General features: G+C 40.6%; 1 protein-coding gene across 1 annotated transcript in view; it reads right to left on the reverse strand.

The window, feature by feature from the left end:
- LYPLA1 (lysophospholipase 1) overlaps positions 1-19,238 on the reverse strand; it is a 35,770-nt gene extending 16,532 nt beyond the window's left edge. The window contains exons 1-2 of the mRNA XM_036878929.2: positions 19,118-19,238; positions 18,245-18,276 (exon numbers count right to left, since the gene is read on the reverse strand). Coding sequence (XP_036734824.2) covers positions 18,245-18,276; positions 19,118-19,186 — 101 coding nt within the window. The 5' untranslated portion in view covers positions 19,187-19,238. The remainder of the gene's footprint in view (positions 1-18,244; positions 18,277-19,117) is intronic.
- Positions 19,239-19,665: the final 427 nt, after the last annotated feature.

Consider the following 19,665-nt stretch of genomic DNA (forward strand, 5'->3'; position numbering starts at 1 on the left):
CAATAAACCACATTAACAAAAAGAATGATAAAAATCATACGATCATCTGAATAGATGCAGACAAAGCACTTGACAAAATTCCACATTCATTCATGATAAAAATTCTCAATGAAGTGGGTATAGAGGGAACATAGAGGCTACATCAACATAATAAAGGCATACAAGACAAATGTATAATTAACATACTCAATGGTGAAAAGCTAAAAGCTTTTTCTCTAACAGGAACAAGATGAGGGTGTTCACTCTCACTAGTCTTATTCAACATAGTACTGGAAATTCTAGCCACAACAGACATGAAAAATAAAGGCATCCATATTGGTAAGGAAGAATAAAACTGTCACTATTCGCAGATGTAATGCTATATATAGAAAATTCTAAAGATATAGCCAATAAATTATTAGAACTAATAAATGAGAACAATAATGCTGCAGGATACAAAATTAATATACAGAAATCTATTGCATTTCTATATACTAATAAGGAGCTAGCAGAAAGAGAAATTTAAAAAGCAATCCCATTCACAACTGCATCAAAAAGAATAAAGTACCTAGGTATTTAACCAAGGAGGTGAAAGACCCGTACTCTGAAAACTGTGAGATACATTTTTTCATATATATCCATAGGCTTTATAATTTACAGAACATTGGAAGTCAATTATTTCACAAGGTCACATGAAGGAAATCATAATGAATGAGGCTTAAGATGCTTGTACAGGAGTATAAAGTGGGAACTCTAGGGTAATGCCCCAAAGCCTCACCTGTGGATGCACTGCCTGGGATCATTATCCCACTGAGGCTCCAGAGAGGCTGTAATCAGGGGCCACCCAGCTGGTGCAATTCAGATGCTGCCTGCTTGGTCTGGTGAAGTTTTTATTCTTACTTTCATTTTCCATCTATCTGCTTATTTATTTAAACTCTTTGCAATAAACATTTCTTCCTGTAATATATTATTGTGTGCAGCCTTATTTCTGCCTTATCAGATCCTTCCAAACTTATCTCAAGCAAAACAATGCAAAGGAATGAAATTGGACCACTTACATGGTATACAAAATAAACTCAAAGTGGATTAAAGATTTGAATGCAAGATCTGAAACCATAAATTTCCTAAAAGAACACATAGGCAGTAAACTCTTAGACACTAGTCTTAGCAATATGTTTTTTGGATTTATCTCTTCAAGCACGGGCAACAAATGCAAAAAATAAACAATTGGGTCTACACCAAACCAAAGTTTTTTGTACAGTGAAGGAAACCATTAAAATGAAAAGGCAACCTACTGAATGGGAGAAGATGTTTGCAAATGATATATCTAATAAGGAGTTAATATCCCAAATATGTGAAGAACTCATATATCTCTACACCAAAAAACAAATAATCCAATTAAAAAATGAATGATGGTATGCAAACTGGATAACCTATATGAAATGAACAAACTCCTATAAACACAAAACCTACCAAGACTAAATCACAAAGAAATAGAAAATCTGAATAGACCTGTATCTACTAAGGAGGTATAATCAGTAATCAAAATCTTCCCAAAAAGAAAAGCCCTGGATCTGGCTTCACTAGTGAATTCTACCAAACAACTAAGGAAGAACCAATACCAATCCTTCTGAAACTTTTCCAAAAAAACTGAGAGGTAGTACCATTTTCTAATTCATGCTATGAGACCAGCAATACCATGATATCAAAGCCAGGAAAAGAACTACAAGAAAACTATAGACCAGTATGTCTTACTAACATGGAAGCAAAATCCACAACAAAATACAGGCCAAGAGAATTCAGCAGCATATTACTAGGATTATATACCATGAACAGGTGGATTTATTCATAGAATGCAAGGATGGCTCAACATAAGAAAACTGATCTCTGCAATATACTATATTGACAGAATGAAGGGAAAAACACCACTTTTTAATCTCAACTAATAAAGAAAAATATAACCCAAAAGCACAAGTCAACACCCTTTCATGATAAACACTCACTAAAACAGACAAGAAGGAAACTACCCCATATAATAAAAGCCATATATGAAAAAAACATAGCAAACACCATAGTCAATGGTGAAAGGCTGAATGCTTTTCCTTTAAGATTAGGAATAAAACAAGGGTATACATTTTTACCACTTCTATTTAACATAGTACTGGACATTCTAGCCAGAGCAATTAGGCAAGGAAAATAAATAAAAGCCATCTAAATTGGAAAGAAGATTATCTCTGCTCAAGATGATATGATCTTATATGATTATATAACTTCAGAAATACTCTGAAGATTCCACAAAGTGTTAGAACCAATAAATGAGTTCAACAAAATAGAACACAGTGTCAACACAAAAATCAGTTGTATTACTATATACAATGAACAATTTGAAAAGGAAATTTAAAAAACAATTCCACTTACAATGGCATCACAAAGAATTAAAAAATTAGGAATTAACTGTAGAGGTGAGAGACATGTACAATGGAAACTATAAAACATAACTGAAATTAAATAAGACATAAATAAATGGAAAAACATCCCATATTTATTGATTGGAAGGCCTAATATTGTTAAAATGTCAATACTACCAATAGCACTCTACATGTTCAATGCAATCCCTATCAAAATCTCAATAGAAAATCCATCCTAAAATTCTTACGGAATGTCAAAAGATCCTGAATAGCCAAAACAATCTTGGAAAAAAAAGAATAAAACTGGAAGACTCACACTTCCTGATTTCAAAACTTACTACAAAGCTATAGTAATCAAAACAGATTGGTATTGGCATAAAAACAAACATACAGACCAATGCATCAGAAAAGGGAAAACTGAAGTAAATCTTGAAGATATGGTCAAATGAGTTTTGACAAGGGTGCCAAAACTATTCAATGGGGAAAGGACAGTCTTTTTTAACAAATGGTGCTGTGAAAACTAGATTTCCACATGCAAAAAAAATGAATTAGACCTTTCCCTAAGAACAATGTACAAAAATTGACTCAAAATAGATCAAGGACCTAAATAGAAAACCTCAAACAATAAAATCCTTAGAACAAAGCATAAGACAAATGCTTGACAGCTTCTTGGATATGACATCAAAGGCATAGGCAACAAAAGAAAAAGTTGACAAACTGGACTTGAAAATTCAAATATTTCATTCATCAAAGCCACTATTAACAGAGTAAAAAGACAACCCACAAAATGGGAGAGAATATCTGCAACATCTGATAAGGGATTAGTATCTAGAACATATAGAAACCTAAAACTCAACAGTAAAAAACCACTCTGTTTCAAAGATGACAAAGGACTTCAACAGATATTTCTTCAAAAAAATTTAATAACACCAAAAAAGAAAACTACAGACCAATATCCCTGATGAACGTAGATGCAAAAATACTCAACAAAATATTAGCAAACCGAATTCAAAAATACATCAAAAGGATCATACACCATGACCAAGTGGGATTCATCCCAGGGATGCAAGGATGGTACAACATTCGAAAGTCCATCAACATCATCCACCACATCAACAAAAAGAAAGACAAAAACCACATGATCATCTCCATAGATGCTGAAAAAGCATTTGACAAAGTTCAACATCCATTCATGATAAAAACTCTCAGCAAAATGGGAATAGAGGGCAAGTACCTCAACATAATAAAGGCCATCTATGATAAACCCACAGCCAACATTATATTGAACAGTGAGAAGCTGAAAGCATTTCCTCTGAGATCGGGAACTAGACAGGGATGCCCACTCTCTCCACTGTTATTCAACTTAGTACTGGAGGTCCTAGCCACGGCAATCAGACAAAACAAAGAAATACAAGAAATCCAGATTGGTAAAGAAGAAGTTAAACTGTCACTATTTGCAGATGACATGATACTGTACATAAAAAACCCTAAAGACTCCACCCCAAAACTACTAGAACTGATATCGGAATACAGCAAAGTTGCAGGATACAAAATCAACACACAGAAATCTGTGGCTTTCCTATACACTAACAATGAACCAACAGAAAGAGAAATCAGGAAAACAACTCCATTCAAAATTGCATCAAAAAAAATAAAATACCTAGGAATAAACCTAACCAAAGAAGTGAAAGACTTATACTCTGAAAACTACAAGTCACTCTTAAGAGAAATTAAAGGGGACACTAACAGGTGGAAACTCATCCCTTGCTCGTGGCTAGGAAGAATTAATATCATCAAAATGGCCATCCTGCCCAAAGCAATATACAGATTTGATGCAATCCCTATGAAACTACCAGCAACATTCTTCAATGAACTGGAACAAATAATTCAAAAATTCATATGGAAACACCAAAGTCCCCAAATAGCCAAAGCAATCCTGAGAAAGAAGAATAAAGTAGGGGGCATCTCACTCCCCAACTTCAAGCTCTACTATAAAGCCATAGTAATCAAGACAATTTGGTACTGGCACAAGAGCAGAGCCACAGACCAATGGAACAGACTAGAGAATCCAGACATTAACCCAGACATATATGGTCAATTAATATTTGATAAAGGAGCCATGGACATACAATGGCGAAATGACAGTCTCTTCAACAGGTGGTGCTGGCAAAACTGGACAGCTACATGTAGGAGAATGAATCTGGACCATTGTCTAACCCCATATACAAAAGTAAACTCAAAATGGATCAAAGAACTGAATGTAAGTCATGAAACCATTAAACTCTTGGAAGAAAACATAGGCAAAAACCTCTTAGACATAAACATGAGTGACCTCTTCTTGAACATATCTCCCCGGGCAAGGAAAACAACAGCAAAAATGAGTAAGTGGGACTATATTAAGCTGAAAAGCTTCTGTACAGCAAAAGACACCATCAATAGAACAAAAAGGATCCCTACAGTATGGGAGAATATATTTGAAAATGACACATCTGATAAAAGCTTGACGTCCAGAATATATAAAGAGCTCACACGCCTCAACAAACAAAAAACAAATAACCCAATTAAAAAATGGGCAGAGGAACTGAACAGTTTTCCAAAAAAGAAATACAGATGGCCAATAGACACATGAAAAGATGCTCCACATCGCTAATTATCAGAGAAATGCAAATTAAAACTACAATGAGGTATCACCTCACACCAGTAAGGATGGCTGCCATCCAAAAGACAAACAACAACAAATGTTGGCGAGGTTGTGGAGAAAGGGGAACCCTCCTACACTGCTGGTGGGAATGTAAGTTAGTTGAACCATTGTGGAAAGCAGTATGGAGGTACATCAAAATGCTCAAAACAGACTTACCATTTGACCCAGGAATTGCACTCCTAGGAATTTACCCTAAGAATGCAGCAATCAAGTATGAGAAAGATCAGTGCACCCCTATGTTTATCGCAGCACTATTTACAATAGCCAAGAATTGGAAGCAACCTAAATGTCCATCGATAGATGAATGGATAAAGAAGAAGTGGTACATATACACAATGGAATACTACTCAGCCATAAGAAAAGGGCAAATCCTACCATTTGCAGCAACATGGATGGAGCTGGAGGGTATTATGCTCAGTGAAACAAGCCAAGTGGAGAAAGAGAAATACCAAATGATTTCACTCATCTGTGGAGTATAAGAACAAAGGAAAAACTGAAGGAACAAAACAGCAGCAGAATCACAGAACTCAAGAATGGACTAACAGGTACCAAAGGGAAAGGGACTGGGGAGGATGGGTGGGTAGGGAGGGAGAAGGGGGGGGAGAAATAGGGGGGTATTAAGATTAGCATGCATGGGGGGGTAGGAGAAAAGGGAGGGCTGTACAACACAGAGAAGGCAAGTAGTGATTCTACAACATTTTGCTATGCTGATGGACAGTGACTGTAAAGGGGTTTATAGGGGAGACCTGATATAGGGGAGAGCCTAGTAAACATAATATTCGTCATGTAAGTGTAGATTAGTGATACCAAAAACAAAGCAAAACAAAACAAACAAACAAAAAAAAAAGGACTGTTCCTGTGTGGTAACCTCCAATGAGTTCTACACAAGGGTATAAAGGGCATATACAAGTGTAGGCAAAGGGTCTGTTTGCGTTTATACAGAAATCAAAGCCTAATTGGGCTACCCTGAAAATGAACTAAGATACGATATGAAAGAGAACTTCCAACATCAGCACTCTCTGGAAGACTCATGCCAGAAGATGGTCATCAAGAAATCCCAACAAAGATCCACGCACTGCTACAGCTGTAGATGCACTCATCCCACCAGCTCCTGGACTTGCCATGGGAATGAAGGAGATATCTAAGCTGGCCTGTGCATATAGTGAAAAAACAAATTTGACTGGATCTATACTGTTGGAACTCAACCAAGAATTAGGAGAAGTGCAAATTGTAGCGCTCCAAAATCTTACAACTACAGACTGTTTACTGTTAAAAGAACATAAGGGATGTGAACAGTCCCCAGGAATGGGTTGTTTTAATTTGTCTGATTTCTCTCAGACTGTTCAAGTTCAGTTGGACAATATCCACCATATCATAGATAAGTTTTCACAAATGCCTAAGGTGCCTAACTGGTTTTCTTGGTTTCACTGGAGATGACTGGTAATTACAGATATGCTTTGGTTATGTAACTATACTCCTATTATGTTAATGTGTGTGCGCAATTTAAGTAGTAGCTTAAAACCTATACATGCTGAAGTTACTCTACAAGAAGATATGTCAAAGAAATAATCAATCTTCCCAGGTTTTCTGCCGCCTGCTACTTCTATAGCTTTTCTTCTTCCTTCCTAATTACAACCCTTAAATAGAATTCGTGCCTCATATCAAATTTACCGAGTATCATAATTCTTCCAAGTGGTAAAGATACCTTAAGACAAATGCTGGGCATAGAAGCTACAGGGCAAAAATATGCAAAGAAACAAAAAGCTAACCATTTCAAACAATAAGGCTTCTCTCTCACTTACCAACTTTACATTTCCCTGTATGGCCCCGGAAGATGACTGGTTAGCCAGAGACGGGTAAGATTCCTCAAGGGAGGAACAACCTAAGACAGGCACAGTCGCAGAGGGGTCATCAGGTGAGAAATTGGGGATCAACAGACGTGAGGCTTAGAACCTCACCCCCCCGTTCTGAGAGAAATCTTCTGCATACGTGGATGTTTTATTGCCCTTGTCTAGCTTGGATTAACACATAGTCTACAGGCACACACCTGATCATCTACATTTGCTCTCTTACAACACTAAACTATGTTTTCTACCTTTATCTTGTATCTACCTACCACTTCAGCATTTTATTAAAAATAATAATTATAAAGAGAGAAATGTGGCATCCACATATAAATCAAGTATAAAAACCAAATGAGTATTCATATTTGAACTGTTTATAGTTCATAATGCATGAGCAAAACCGAAAGTTTCTGTGATGACTGCCCTTGTACTGTTCAATATGTAACTTATTCATTATGTAAGAATTTGTTCTCCATGTAAGAACTTGTTTGTTATGCCTCAGAAGACTGGAGACTGATGAAAATTAGGCTTGGGGTGGATTAATGATTGTGCATTGAGCATTGACTCCCCTACACAGAATTTTATTGTTGTTAACAACCATTTGATCAATAAATATGAGAGATGCCCTCACAAAAAAAAAAAAAAAGGACAGACTTCCAATGGTAAAATAAATAAGTAACCGGGATGTAATGTATAGCATAAGGAATATAGTCAAGATATTGTAACAGCTTGGTAGGGTGATAGCTGGAACCTAGAATTATGTATATAAATGTTTTATCACTGTGTTGTACACTTGAAACTAATGTAATATAATACTGTGCGTCAACTACCCTTCAATAAAAAATAATTATCTAAACAAATTAAAAAAAAAAAAAATTCCTCAGCTAGTTCAACCATTGTGGAAAGCAATATGGAGGTTCCTCAAATAACTAAAAATAGAAATACCATTTGACCCAGAAATTCCACTCTTAGGAATTTACCCAAAGAATACAACTTCTCAGATACCAAAAGACATATGCACCCCTATGTTTATCACAGCACTATTTACAATAGCCAAGAAATGGAAGCAACCTAAGTGTCCATCAGTAGATGAATGGATAAAGAAGAGGTGGTACAGATACACTATGAAATATCATTCAGCCATAAGAAGAAAACAAATCCTACCATTTGCAACAACATGGATGGAGCTAGAGGGTATTATGCTCAGTGAAATAAGTCAGGCAGAAAAAGACAAAGTACCAAATGATTTCCCTCATTTGTGGAGTATAACAATGAAGCAAAACTGAAGGAACAAAACAGCAACAGACTCTCAGACTGCAAGAAGGGACTAGCTGTTACCAAAGGGGAGGGGTGGGGGACAGTGGGTGGGAGGGATCAAGGGGTAAACAGTGTAGCACAGAGAAGGCAAATAGTGACTCTGTGGCATCTTACTACACTGATGGACAGTGACTGCAATGGGGCATGGGGGGGACTCGATAATATGGGAGAATGTAGTAACCACATTGTTTGTCACGTGTAACTTTCATAAGAGTGTATATCAATAATACCTTAATAAAAAAGAATTCGTACAAAAAAAAAAATTTAATAACAACCAAGAAACATGAGAAGATGCTCAACATTACTAATCATTAGGGAAATGCAAATCAAACTTACAATGAGATACAGTATCAGACCTATTAGGTTGGCTACTATTAAGAAAACAGCATCAAATGTTGACAAGGATGTGGAGTAATCAGAACCATGGTGCAATACTGGTGAGAATGTAAGAAAACAGTGAGTCCTCAAAAATTAAAAATACAATTACTATATGATCCAACAATTTCACTTCTTGGCATATACGCAGCCAAAACTGAAAACAGGTTCTTAAAGAGAATTTCTACACCCCCAGTCATAGTTGCATTATTCACATGAGCTAAAATGTGGAAGCAATCCAAATATCCACTGACAGATGAATGAATAAGCAAAATATAGTATATACATACAATGGAATATTCCCCTCCTTTAAAAAGGAAATTCTGCAATACACTACAACACAGATGGACAGTGAAGATGTCACACTAAGTGAAATAAACTAGTCACAAAAAGATAAATGCTGTATGATTCCACTTACATAATGTACTTAGAATAATCAAAATCAGAAAAGATAGGAAGTATAATGGTGGTTGTCAGTACCTGGTTATGCCATTATAACATTAGTGCACAATTTTAAGTGTACAGTTCAGTGGTATTAAATTCATTCACATGAAAAGAATAAAGATGGGCCCTTACCTCACATCACATGTAAAAATTAAGGCAAAATGGATCAAAAACCTAAATGTAACTTAATGTATAAAACATTTAGAAGAAAAAAGATGTATATCTTCATGATCTTGAATTGGATGATTTCTTAGATGTAGCACCAAAAGCACAAGCAACCAAAGAAAAAAGATAAACTGAAACTCATCAGGATGAAAAGCTATTCTGCTTTAACAAACACTATCAAGAAAAGATAGCCCACAAAATGGGAGATGACATTTACAAATCAAGTGCCTGGTAAGAGTAGCATACTCAGAATACATAAAGAAGCACTAAATACTATTTCTGTAACTTTTATATACATTTTGGAGGTATTTTAAAAGAAGTTTAAAAATGTAAAACATAACAATGACGGGATATAACCCATTAAATAAATCTGTAAGTCCATACTAAATAAATGGAGGGGGCAAACTAATAAACATAAAAGGAGTGAGAGTGTTAGAACATCACCTCAAACAATAATTGATTCAAGCAAGAATCATCAATGGATGCTAAAAATGCTGGGTGAAAATTTGATGTACAATTTATACAGTCTCAGAGTGATAAGGAATTCAACACAGCCGTCAAGGTCAGCAAACTGCTTTTTTCCTCCAGTTGGCAAAGCACTCCCAGCTCCCTCCTCTCCTCCTCCAGGCTCCTCTTTTACCCTGCGCATGCCGAAATGCCACATATCAAAATAATATAAATTGCTCCCCTTGCTTGTGCTCGGGGCTCAGACCTTGGGAGGTTACTTCTCTCTGAGCCTGCCGGTGTGAAATAAAACCTCGACACTCCAAGACCTCTGAGTGCTGCTTAGTTCTTCCATCAGTGATCCAGTCCAGGTTTTCCAGTATTTTCCATAACAATATTTTCCATAGCGTTTGGTTCCCTGACTGGGAAACCCAACCACGCTGGCCCATTGTTGCCACCAGTTTGGGGCAACAGCAGCATGGTGATGGAACGGGAGATAGCAACAGAGAAGGCGTGCCCTGCCTGATCTTTGGGCAGTCTCCCACCTGGTCGCCCTGAGCCATCCCACCTCTGCTGTTCCCGCTGGACTCAAGGAGGCTTGGCAGGTGAGGACCTGATTCTGATGTTGAATCTGGTAATGCCCTGGGGCACCTGACCCAGCCAGTCCCAGCCATTGGGGTGGAAGGGGAGCCTGGTCACCTCCTGGAGACTTCTTAAGAAGTCTCACAGGTAGACATTCCCAGGGTGAATGTTTAAACTCTGATCTGAGTGTGTGAGTGAGTGTGCAGGGCAGCTGAAGTCATTCAGTCTGCACTGAATCTGTGATTCCACGGCCTGTGCTATGGAATCTGAGTGGGCCCTTTGCCGCATTCGCAGTCAGCCGTCACGGCATATGGGTGATTCAGCTTCGCCTGACCTGGCCCAGGACTTATACGGGTGCACCTTAGTCAAGGCTGACCAAAGTCTCTGCGAGGAGCGCTAACGGACGGGCATCTGACTGGTCTCCTCTCTAGAGGAGGCACCCCTCCCTTGTCTGTGTCGTGGCACCTTCCATGGACACGTCATGGGGTCAGAGCACAGTAAACCCACAGTCCTTGACACTATGATCAAGAATTTCAGGAAGGGATTTTCAGAAGACTACAGAGTAAAATTAACTCCCGGCAGGTTGAAAGCCCTGTGTGAATCTGTATTGCCCACTTTTAGTGTAGAGTGGCCTCCAGAAGGAACCCTAGATGTCCCAACAATCCACTGAGTCTGGCGGGTTGTCCCTAGAGATCCAGGTCATCCTAATCAGTTCCCATACTTTAACTCCTGGTTAGGAGTTGCCCAGACTCTTCCCCCTTGGGTGTGGTTCGCTTGCAACAGGCAGAGTCAGGGTAGGGTCTTAGTTGCCTCAACAAAGAAGCCTGCAAAGAATCAGCAGAAGCCTAAGCCTCCGCAAATTTTTGCTGGTAACCCGGAGGAAGAGCTAATATTGCCCCCGCCTTATGTGCCCCCAAGACCATCAGCACCAGCTCCCAGTCACCTTGCTGCCATTAGCCTCCCTGCCAACTCCAGAACGAGTGGACCCACTCTCCCCTGGACCAACAGCCAGACTGCGCCCTCGGCAGGGAGCAGGCAACCTCTAGATGCCAGTGTGAAAGACACGGGAACCTGAGAGGCGTGATGAGGACGGGACTACCCAGCCAGGCCGGTCCATGCTTTACTACCAACCCTTTTCCATGACTGACCTCCTCAAATGGAAACACAACACCCCATCGTACTCAGAGAAGCCGCAAGCCTTCGTTGATCTAATGGAATCCCTCTTCAAAACCTATCAGCCAACCTAGAAAGACTGCCAACAACTTCTCTACACCCTGTTCACAATGGAAGAGAGGAGGCAGCCGGGGTCCTTGGTTGGCATGCATGGGCTGAAATCACTGTCCCTGAGGAGCACCCCAAGTGGGACTTCACCACCCCTGAGGGGCAGCCCCAGATCCTCCGATATCAAGATGCCCTCTTCCAGGGGATCAAAGCCAGGTCCAAAAAGCCTATAAACATGACCAAAGTATCTTCAGTCACTCAACAACCAGGAGAGTCTCCTGAAGATTATTATGAAAGACTGTGTGATGCTTATCACATCTACACGCCCTTCAATCCTGAGTCACCAGGAAGCCAGCAGATGGTCAACACCTCACTCGTAGCTCAAGCTGCCCCAGACATCAGACAAAAGCTCCAAATCTTAAAGGCTTTGCCAGGATAAATATCACTCAACTGATTAAAATTGCCAACAATGTATATCTAAACAGAGAAGTTCAGGCTGACAGAGAGGCTGAAAGAAAAATGAAGAAAAAGGCCAGCTTCCTGGCAGCTGCCCTAAAAGAAAGAGAGATGACCAAAAGGCAGAGAAAAGCTGGCTGCCAAGGGGGGGGAAGCCTAGGACGCCCCTAGCCAGGGGGACCAGTGTACTTACTGTGAAGAGAAGGGGCATTGGAAGAACAAATGCCCCAACCAAGGCAAAGCCCCGAAGCCCAGTCACTGCTGGGAGGATCCTCACAGAAAAAGGCTCATTAGTCTAGCAGGAACAGCCTCAGATTGACAAGGACTGGGCCCTCTCACGCTTGGCCCCCATGAGTCCATGGTCAAAATGAAAGTGGGGGAACAACAGATGACTTTTATGGTTGACACAGGGGCAGAACACTCTGTGGTCTCCTTCCCTGTAGCCCCCTTCAATAAAAAGACTGCAGCTACCACATATAAATCAAGTATAAAAACCAAATGAGTATTCATATTTGAACTGACTGTTTATAGTTCATAATGCATGAGCAAAACCGAAAGTTTCTGTGATGACTGCCCTTGTACTGTTCAATATGTAACTTATTCATTATGTAAGAACTTGTTTGTTATGCCTCAGAAGATTGGAGACTGACGAAAATTAGGCTTGGGGTGGATTAATGATTGTGCATTGAGCATTGACTCCCCTATACAGAATTTTATTGTCGTTAACAACCATTTGATCAATAAATATGAGAGATGCCCTCACAAAAAAAAAAAAAAAAAAAAAGGACAGACTTCCAATGGTAAAATAAATAAGTAACCGGGATGTAATGTATAGCATAAGGAATATAGTCAAGATATTGTAACAGCTTGGTAGGGTGATAGCTGGAACCTAGAATTATGTATATAAATGTTGTATCACTGTGTTGTACACTTGAAACTAATGTAATGTAATACTGTGCGTCAACTACCCTTCAATAAAAAATAATTATTTAAAAAAAAAAAAAAAAGACTGCAGCTATTCTCCGAGCCACTGGAACATAAGCAGTTCCAGCAACACTTTTGCCGAGCCCGCCAATGTGAACTTAGAAGCCCCAAAGCCTGACATAAGTTTCTCTACCTGCCCGAGTGCCCTGTTACCCTCTTCAGCCAAAATATACTCTCAAAGCTCGGAGCCCAAATAATTTTTGAACCAAGTGGACGCACCAGCCTGTTCAAGACCTGCGAGCCATTAACAGAGTGACTGTTTCTGTACACCCACTGGTCCCAAATCTGTATACCCTCCTCAGCCAGATTCCAGAGTCTGCCAAATGGTTCACTTGCCTAGACTTAAAAGATGTCTTTTTCTGCCTCCAGCTGGCCCCCCAAAGCCAGCTCTTGTTTGCCTTCGAATAGACTGAACCAGATATGGGGCGGCAGACGCAGTTAACATGGACATGGCTTCCAAAAGGGTTCAAGAACTCATCCACTCTCTCTGAAGAGGCACTGGCCTCAGACCTTGTCAGCTTTCCGAAGAAAGCCATGAGTTGCGCCCTCCTGCAGTATATAGATGACCTCTTCCTTGGCAGTGACACCCAGGAAAATTGTGCATTAGGCACAAAAGCTGTCCTGCAACTCCTGTCAGACTCAGGATGAAAAAGGGCACAAATATGCTAGCAGCAAGTCCGGTACTTGCACTTCCTCCTCACCCAGGGAAAAAGGGCACTAAGGTTGAAGAAGAAAAAGGTCATTATCTCCTTAGCCCAGCTCCAGATGAAAAAAGGCACACGAAAGTTCCTGGGGACCACCGGGTTCTGCAAAATCTGGATTCCCAGATTCTCGGCAATGGCAAAACCCCTCTACAGCCTCCTTGGGGGGGCAATACTGAGGACCCCCTGTCTAGACAGAAGAAGCAAGAGCCACCTTCCTGGAAATGAAGGCTGCTTCAGAACAGGCACCAGTCCTAGGCCTGCCAAATACAAAAAAAGCCCTTCAGTCTCTTCAAACATGAAAAAAAAGTGACCCTTGAAGTTCTCACATAAACTGTTAGGCCCTGGCAGCAGCCGGTTGCATACCTGTCAGAAAAAAAAAATTAAGCCCAATTGAGGCAGGATGGCCACCCTGCCTCAGGACACTGGCAGCCACAGTTCTATTCATTAAAAAAGCAGATAAACTTACTCTGAGACAAAAAAGTAAATGTCAAAGTCCCCCATACTGTTGTGTCCCTCTTAAACACACAGGGACACCGATTCCTCTCCAACTCTCAGCTGGCACAATACTATAACTCCTCAAGGCTGTCTGGCTCTCAGAAAAAGTAGCAATTCTGCATTGCAAAGAACACCAAAAAAAAAAAAAAACCACAACCCTATAACACAGGGGAACCAGCTGGCAGATAAGGCAGCTAAAAAAGTGGCCAATAAAAACAGATAAAGCTCCTTCCCTCACCATGGCTCTAATGCCCCCATTGGAGGCCCCTCCACCCAAGTATACTGAAAAAGAGAGAGACTGGGCCATGGCTGAAGTAGCCACCCTAACAACAACAAAAAAAGATGGTTGCTGCCTGACAGACACATCTTTGTCCCAACTGCAACCGGAAGGCATCTAGTCAGCAAATACCATCAGCTCACCCACCTAAGAAAACTGCACTAGAAGCCCTCCTCAAAAAGCAATACTAACCTGCCTTTGTAGCAGATGCAGTACAGATTTGAACTAAATCTCTCAACATTACCTGGAAATTCCACAGTACATACAGGTCACAAAGTTCAAGGAAAGTGGAGCGAATAAATCACACCCTCAAAGGCACCCTAACTAAATTTTGCCAAGAAACTGGCCTCCCGTGGCCAGACCTACTGCTCTTGGCTCTCCTACATGCTCACTGCACACCTGGGACTCAAGGCTTTTCCCCTTTTGAATTAGTATATAGACACCGTCCCCCATGTCTAGGAAGCCTCCCAGGGAACCTATGCCAGATAGGAAATAAGAGAGTAACAGCTACAAGCCTTAAGAGACACCCTAAATAATCTGCAGCAATATACCATAGAGCCCTGATCTCCTTAGGGACCCCAGTATATTCCTTCCAGGCTGGGGACTCAGTCTGAGTCAAAAATTGAAAAAGAAACTCCCTCAAACCTCAATAGACTGAGCCCCACATTGTTATTCTAACTATTCCTACTGCCCTCAAAGTTACAGGCATCACTCTGTGGGTCCATCATTCCAGAGTGAGAAGAGCCCATACTCCAGACAAAGAAATATATCAGTAGAAAGCCCAGCCAGACCTCCAGATCCTCTCCACATCCGCATCTGACGAGTACCCTCTGACTAATGGACACCTGCATGCCATGGATCCTGGCCCTCGCCAGAATGGAATCTCTCATCCTGGGCACTAAACTCTCTGTTGCTGCCCCCTCTGACTAAACTGTTACTCAAAAAGTTGCTGTTTCTATTGTCTATTGGGTAATCGTTAAGTTGCTGTGCTTACCTGTCTCTCCTAGCTGAACTCAAGTCTCAGCCCACATTTCCAAAAGACCTCTCTACAATGTCTAACTGTACGAAAGTTATAAAGTGCATGGTCATCACCCAAGAGAGCTGCCCTCAGTGGCCCTACACCTTTAGCACCTGTCCTCTCACACTCAAATAAACCAGCCTGAGGGCAATGCTCAGCTGCATAAAAATAAATTCGGACTGAAAAAAACTAAGTATTTTTTGTTAAGCACAGGCTTATCAAGAGTCTGAAGGACTCATTTCAACCTGTACACACAAGACCCATACAGACAAATGCATAAAAATACAATCATTTGTGTTCTCCACAAAGTTCTTTACTCAGATTTTAAGGAAAAAGTCACAAGGAAAAAGTCCTAGAACTGCTATTTTGTTCATTTTGTTTTGTTCTGTTTTTAGAGTCCACAACTAAGTGAAATTATATGGCATTTGTCTTTCTCCACCTGGCTTATTTCACTTAGTATAATACCCTCTAGGTCCATACATGGTGTTGCAAATAGCAGGATTTCTTTCTTAGGTAATATTAAAATGAGTGCTATATTTCCTGAATTTGTCAACTTCTCTGTGGTTGCATAAGAGACTCTCCTTGCTCTTAGGAGACACATGCTGAGGTGTTTGGAAATAAGGAATCACAGTATCTGCAATTTACTTTCAAAGGGATTACTAAACAGAGTAACATTTGGTAGAGATAAGTACATCTGGGTAAAATGTATTTAGGAAACTATTATTCTTACAACTCTTCCCATAAATTTGAAAACACTTCAAACTAAAACTTTTTTTAAATGCCATCAAACATAAACATGTATCTCTGGGTCATACAATTTCAACTAATTTTCATTCTCTTCTCAAGCATATCTGCATCTTGAACTCTTTTACAACACAAATGTAACATTTTCATAATCCTAACGAAAGCTATTTTTATTTTGAAAGGAAAGCTGATCTCTTGCAATACAATATGGTCTACAAAGTATTTCTTTGAATACTAATTTCACATTTATTATACATGTTATGAATAGGAACACTTTGGGAGTCAGATGTTTTTTTACTGCAGAACTTTCCAGCACTTTAAACATGCTAGTGCATATGCTGTAAGTCCTCAGGAGAAGAACATACCACGTTATATTTCCTAGTCACTAAGAGGCACCACTGTAAAAAACACTTCTGAGGGGGGAAAAAAAAAATCACCACCAAGAGAAAACACATGTATTAAGATGAGTACCAATCTCAGAACATAAAACTGTGGGGAAAATGACATATTAGAATTGAGCAAATAAGGAATTATACAGGGTCTCCCAATTTTAATTGGCCACCAAACCCTTTTTTCATGAGGAATCTGTAAGGACAGACTGCAAGAGCTAAGGTACCAGACAGCACAGCGTGGTTGGTTCTGTGAAAAAGAATCTTAACCAAAAGAGGAACAAAACATGCCCATTATTATAGTAACAAACTCAATTGCTTAATCCCCATTATCCAGAAAGTTAACCTGACAAATGTACTTCAGTTCTCCAAAAGTATTTTAAACATTAAACTGCCACTTGTCAGATTGGTTGGTTCTGAGTTCCATTACATATTCATGGCACTAATCCAGAGTCAGCTTTTCTTCAGTGCTGTCTCACAAAATATTTTCAGAACTGGGAGATTTGTGATTTTTTATATAAATTTGCTTCTTAAGTCAAGATGTTATGGATGCTCTTGATATATTTAGATCTCACATGTTCATCACTCTTAACTTCAGTCTATGTAATCTGGCTAAATTGGGGTCCACAGAGAACCTTCCTACACTGAAGTCTTTTTCTTTCAGACTGATTCTTCAGGCCTAGAAATTCTCTTTATTTGGAAACTTATAGGGTAGCAAGTTCCTCCCTGGTTTTCAGCAAAAGCTTTACAGCTTTTGGTTGTAAAACAAAGCTTCTCTAAACATCTGTTTAGTTAAATAAATAGTAAAATAAGAGTTATTTTCATAAAACTACCTGATTGCCAAAAAGAGTTCTATACTTTCCGTAACAGCATACAAAGTATGGCCACCAAACCCTTTTTTCATGAGGAATCTATGTATCATGTACGTCTACTTAGTAGGCATAAAGAATATTAGGAACCACTTTTAAGAAATAATCTAGCTCAACACCTCCTTGTAAACAAGATTTAATAGTTTGTCTCTTTATCATAATTTATCTATCTTCAGTTTTCCTCCCAGTCTGAAACTTTAGATCAATGATTTTGTTACAGTAATTTTTCTCTATACTTCAAACAGATAATCAGATTTAAATTAAAAACAAAAACTTTTAATACAGAAAAAGCCTGAAAGATAAATCATTTATCTAAAGTTAGTACAACAAAATTTCTTTGATAAGCCTCCAATAAGTCTTTGAGTTGCATTCCCTGCCCTCTGATTTTTTCTTCTAAGAGAACATCTAAGCTCTCATTCAAAGCATTGTTTATCCCACGTTGCTATTTCTCTTATGAAAATCAACTAGTTCTTCTCCTCAACCTGCCCTGAAATTTTAATTCCTCTAGAAAGCTCTCAATTGGACACTGACTACAAACCTCCCACCCATCTCTAATATCCAATACCCACAGCAAGTCAACAGGGAGGAGTGCGCAGTTTAATAATGTTCCAGAAACAGGAGTTCAAAAACGACAAATTCAAGATGATGAGGGGAAAATTCTGGGAATTTTCAAAAAAGAAAAGATTGTATCTTATCACTGGACTGTAAGAAATATTACTTTGCAATCTTTTTTAATACACTCTCAGAGTTGTTAAATATTAAACCTTTGATCATGTAAACAGAGTTGGATGACCCCATTTCATTACTGTTACTAATAATGGTACCTACCCTGTATCTCCCAATCCATGAAGGAAAACCACCTAGAAGAGAAGAGGCAAAATTAATAAGCAATGCCTAAATGAACCCACACAGGATTGTTAACACACTGGAGCTTTGGTTAAGGTGGATAGCAAAATTGCAGAACACTACCTTCAGCCAGTTAATTAACCTCCAGAGACCTCTCTTAAACGGCAAAAATACTTAACTTTTCTCCTTGGGAAAATTAACGTGGGGTCTTAACAATGAGAGAATTCCCAGTTAGACACTTATGTTAAGTGTAAATGATCACATACTTCGAAAAATAGTTTGTCTCTTTCAAGTCAAACCATAGAAGTCTCTCAGACACTGTAGAACTTTTCCATCACAAAAAGGAGCTTCCGGGGGCAAAAAGTTAGTTTGAGATTCTCATACACAAATTTCTTAAAAAACAGCACCTCTGATTTTTTAAGACACTACATTAAAGTTGTAAAATTGAGGCCAAGAGTGCAAGGAAAGAAAATAAACTCATTTTCTTGCGGACTTCAATACTTCCATCATCCACAAACAAGGCAGAAATATACTACGAGGCCACCTCGAGTTAGGGTGCCTTTCCCTCCACGTTGGGGCCAGACAGCCGGGTCCCAGGGGGGTCCGGCGAGCCGCACTAGCTCGGCATTGCAGGACAGGGACGCGAGGGCGGGGCTTTGCGGTGTGGGTTGATTCTGGGTCACGGTTGCGATCTCAGCTCTCTCCCCATACAGCAGCCCGGGCCGCGTAGACGCCTCTTGCAGAGCGGTCCCCACCCACCGGTCGCCAACCGGCCTACGACGCCCACCCCGCGCGAGGGCCAGTCGCGGGCAGCGGGCCAAGTGGGCCTCTCCGAGCTCGGCCGCCGCCACTCACCGCAGCGGTGGCCTTGCGGGCGGCGGGCACGATGGCGGGAAGCGGAGCAGACATGTTATTGCCGCACATAACCAGCTCGACTGACAGTGCGTGTCGGAAGCGGAAGGAAAAGGGGGCGCTGGCCAACCCAAGGGCGTGGGAGTGGCGTCCCGGCCCGCCCCACCGGGCGCAGGCTCAAGCGCGTGCGCGCCAAGACAGAGCCGCGCCGCCCTCTGCCCGCACCGCGCTCCCGCGCTCCGACGGGTCGGTATCCTGCGCCCCCCCACCCCCCGTCCCCCTCGCGCTCTCCTCCCCGCCAAGTCACAGTGCCAGGCTTCTCCCGCAGCCCAACTGGCGGCTGCTGAACTTCTGTTCCACCCGAGCCGCGCAGGGTGGGCGCTGCCCCGTGGCGCTTCCCGCGGGGTGACCCGACCGGCCCAGGGAAGATGTCCTAGGGCTCAGGCGGGCGGGTTGCTCCCTGGAGCCTGCTTTGTCTTTTGCACTTGGTGCACTGCAGTGAGAAGAGCTCCAAAACCAATCACATCTGACCCCAGATACTCCTTGGTTTC

Source organism: Manis pentadactyla, chromosome 3 (genome assembly GCF_030020395.1).
Source record: "Manis pentadactyla isolate mManPen7 chromosome 3, mManPen7.hap1, whole genome shotgun sequence".
Taxonomy (NCBI): domain Eukaryota; kingdom Metazoa; phylum Chordata; class Mammalia; order Pholidota; family Manidae; genus Manis; species Manis pentadactyla.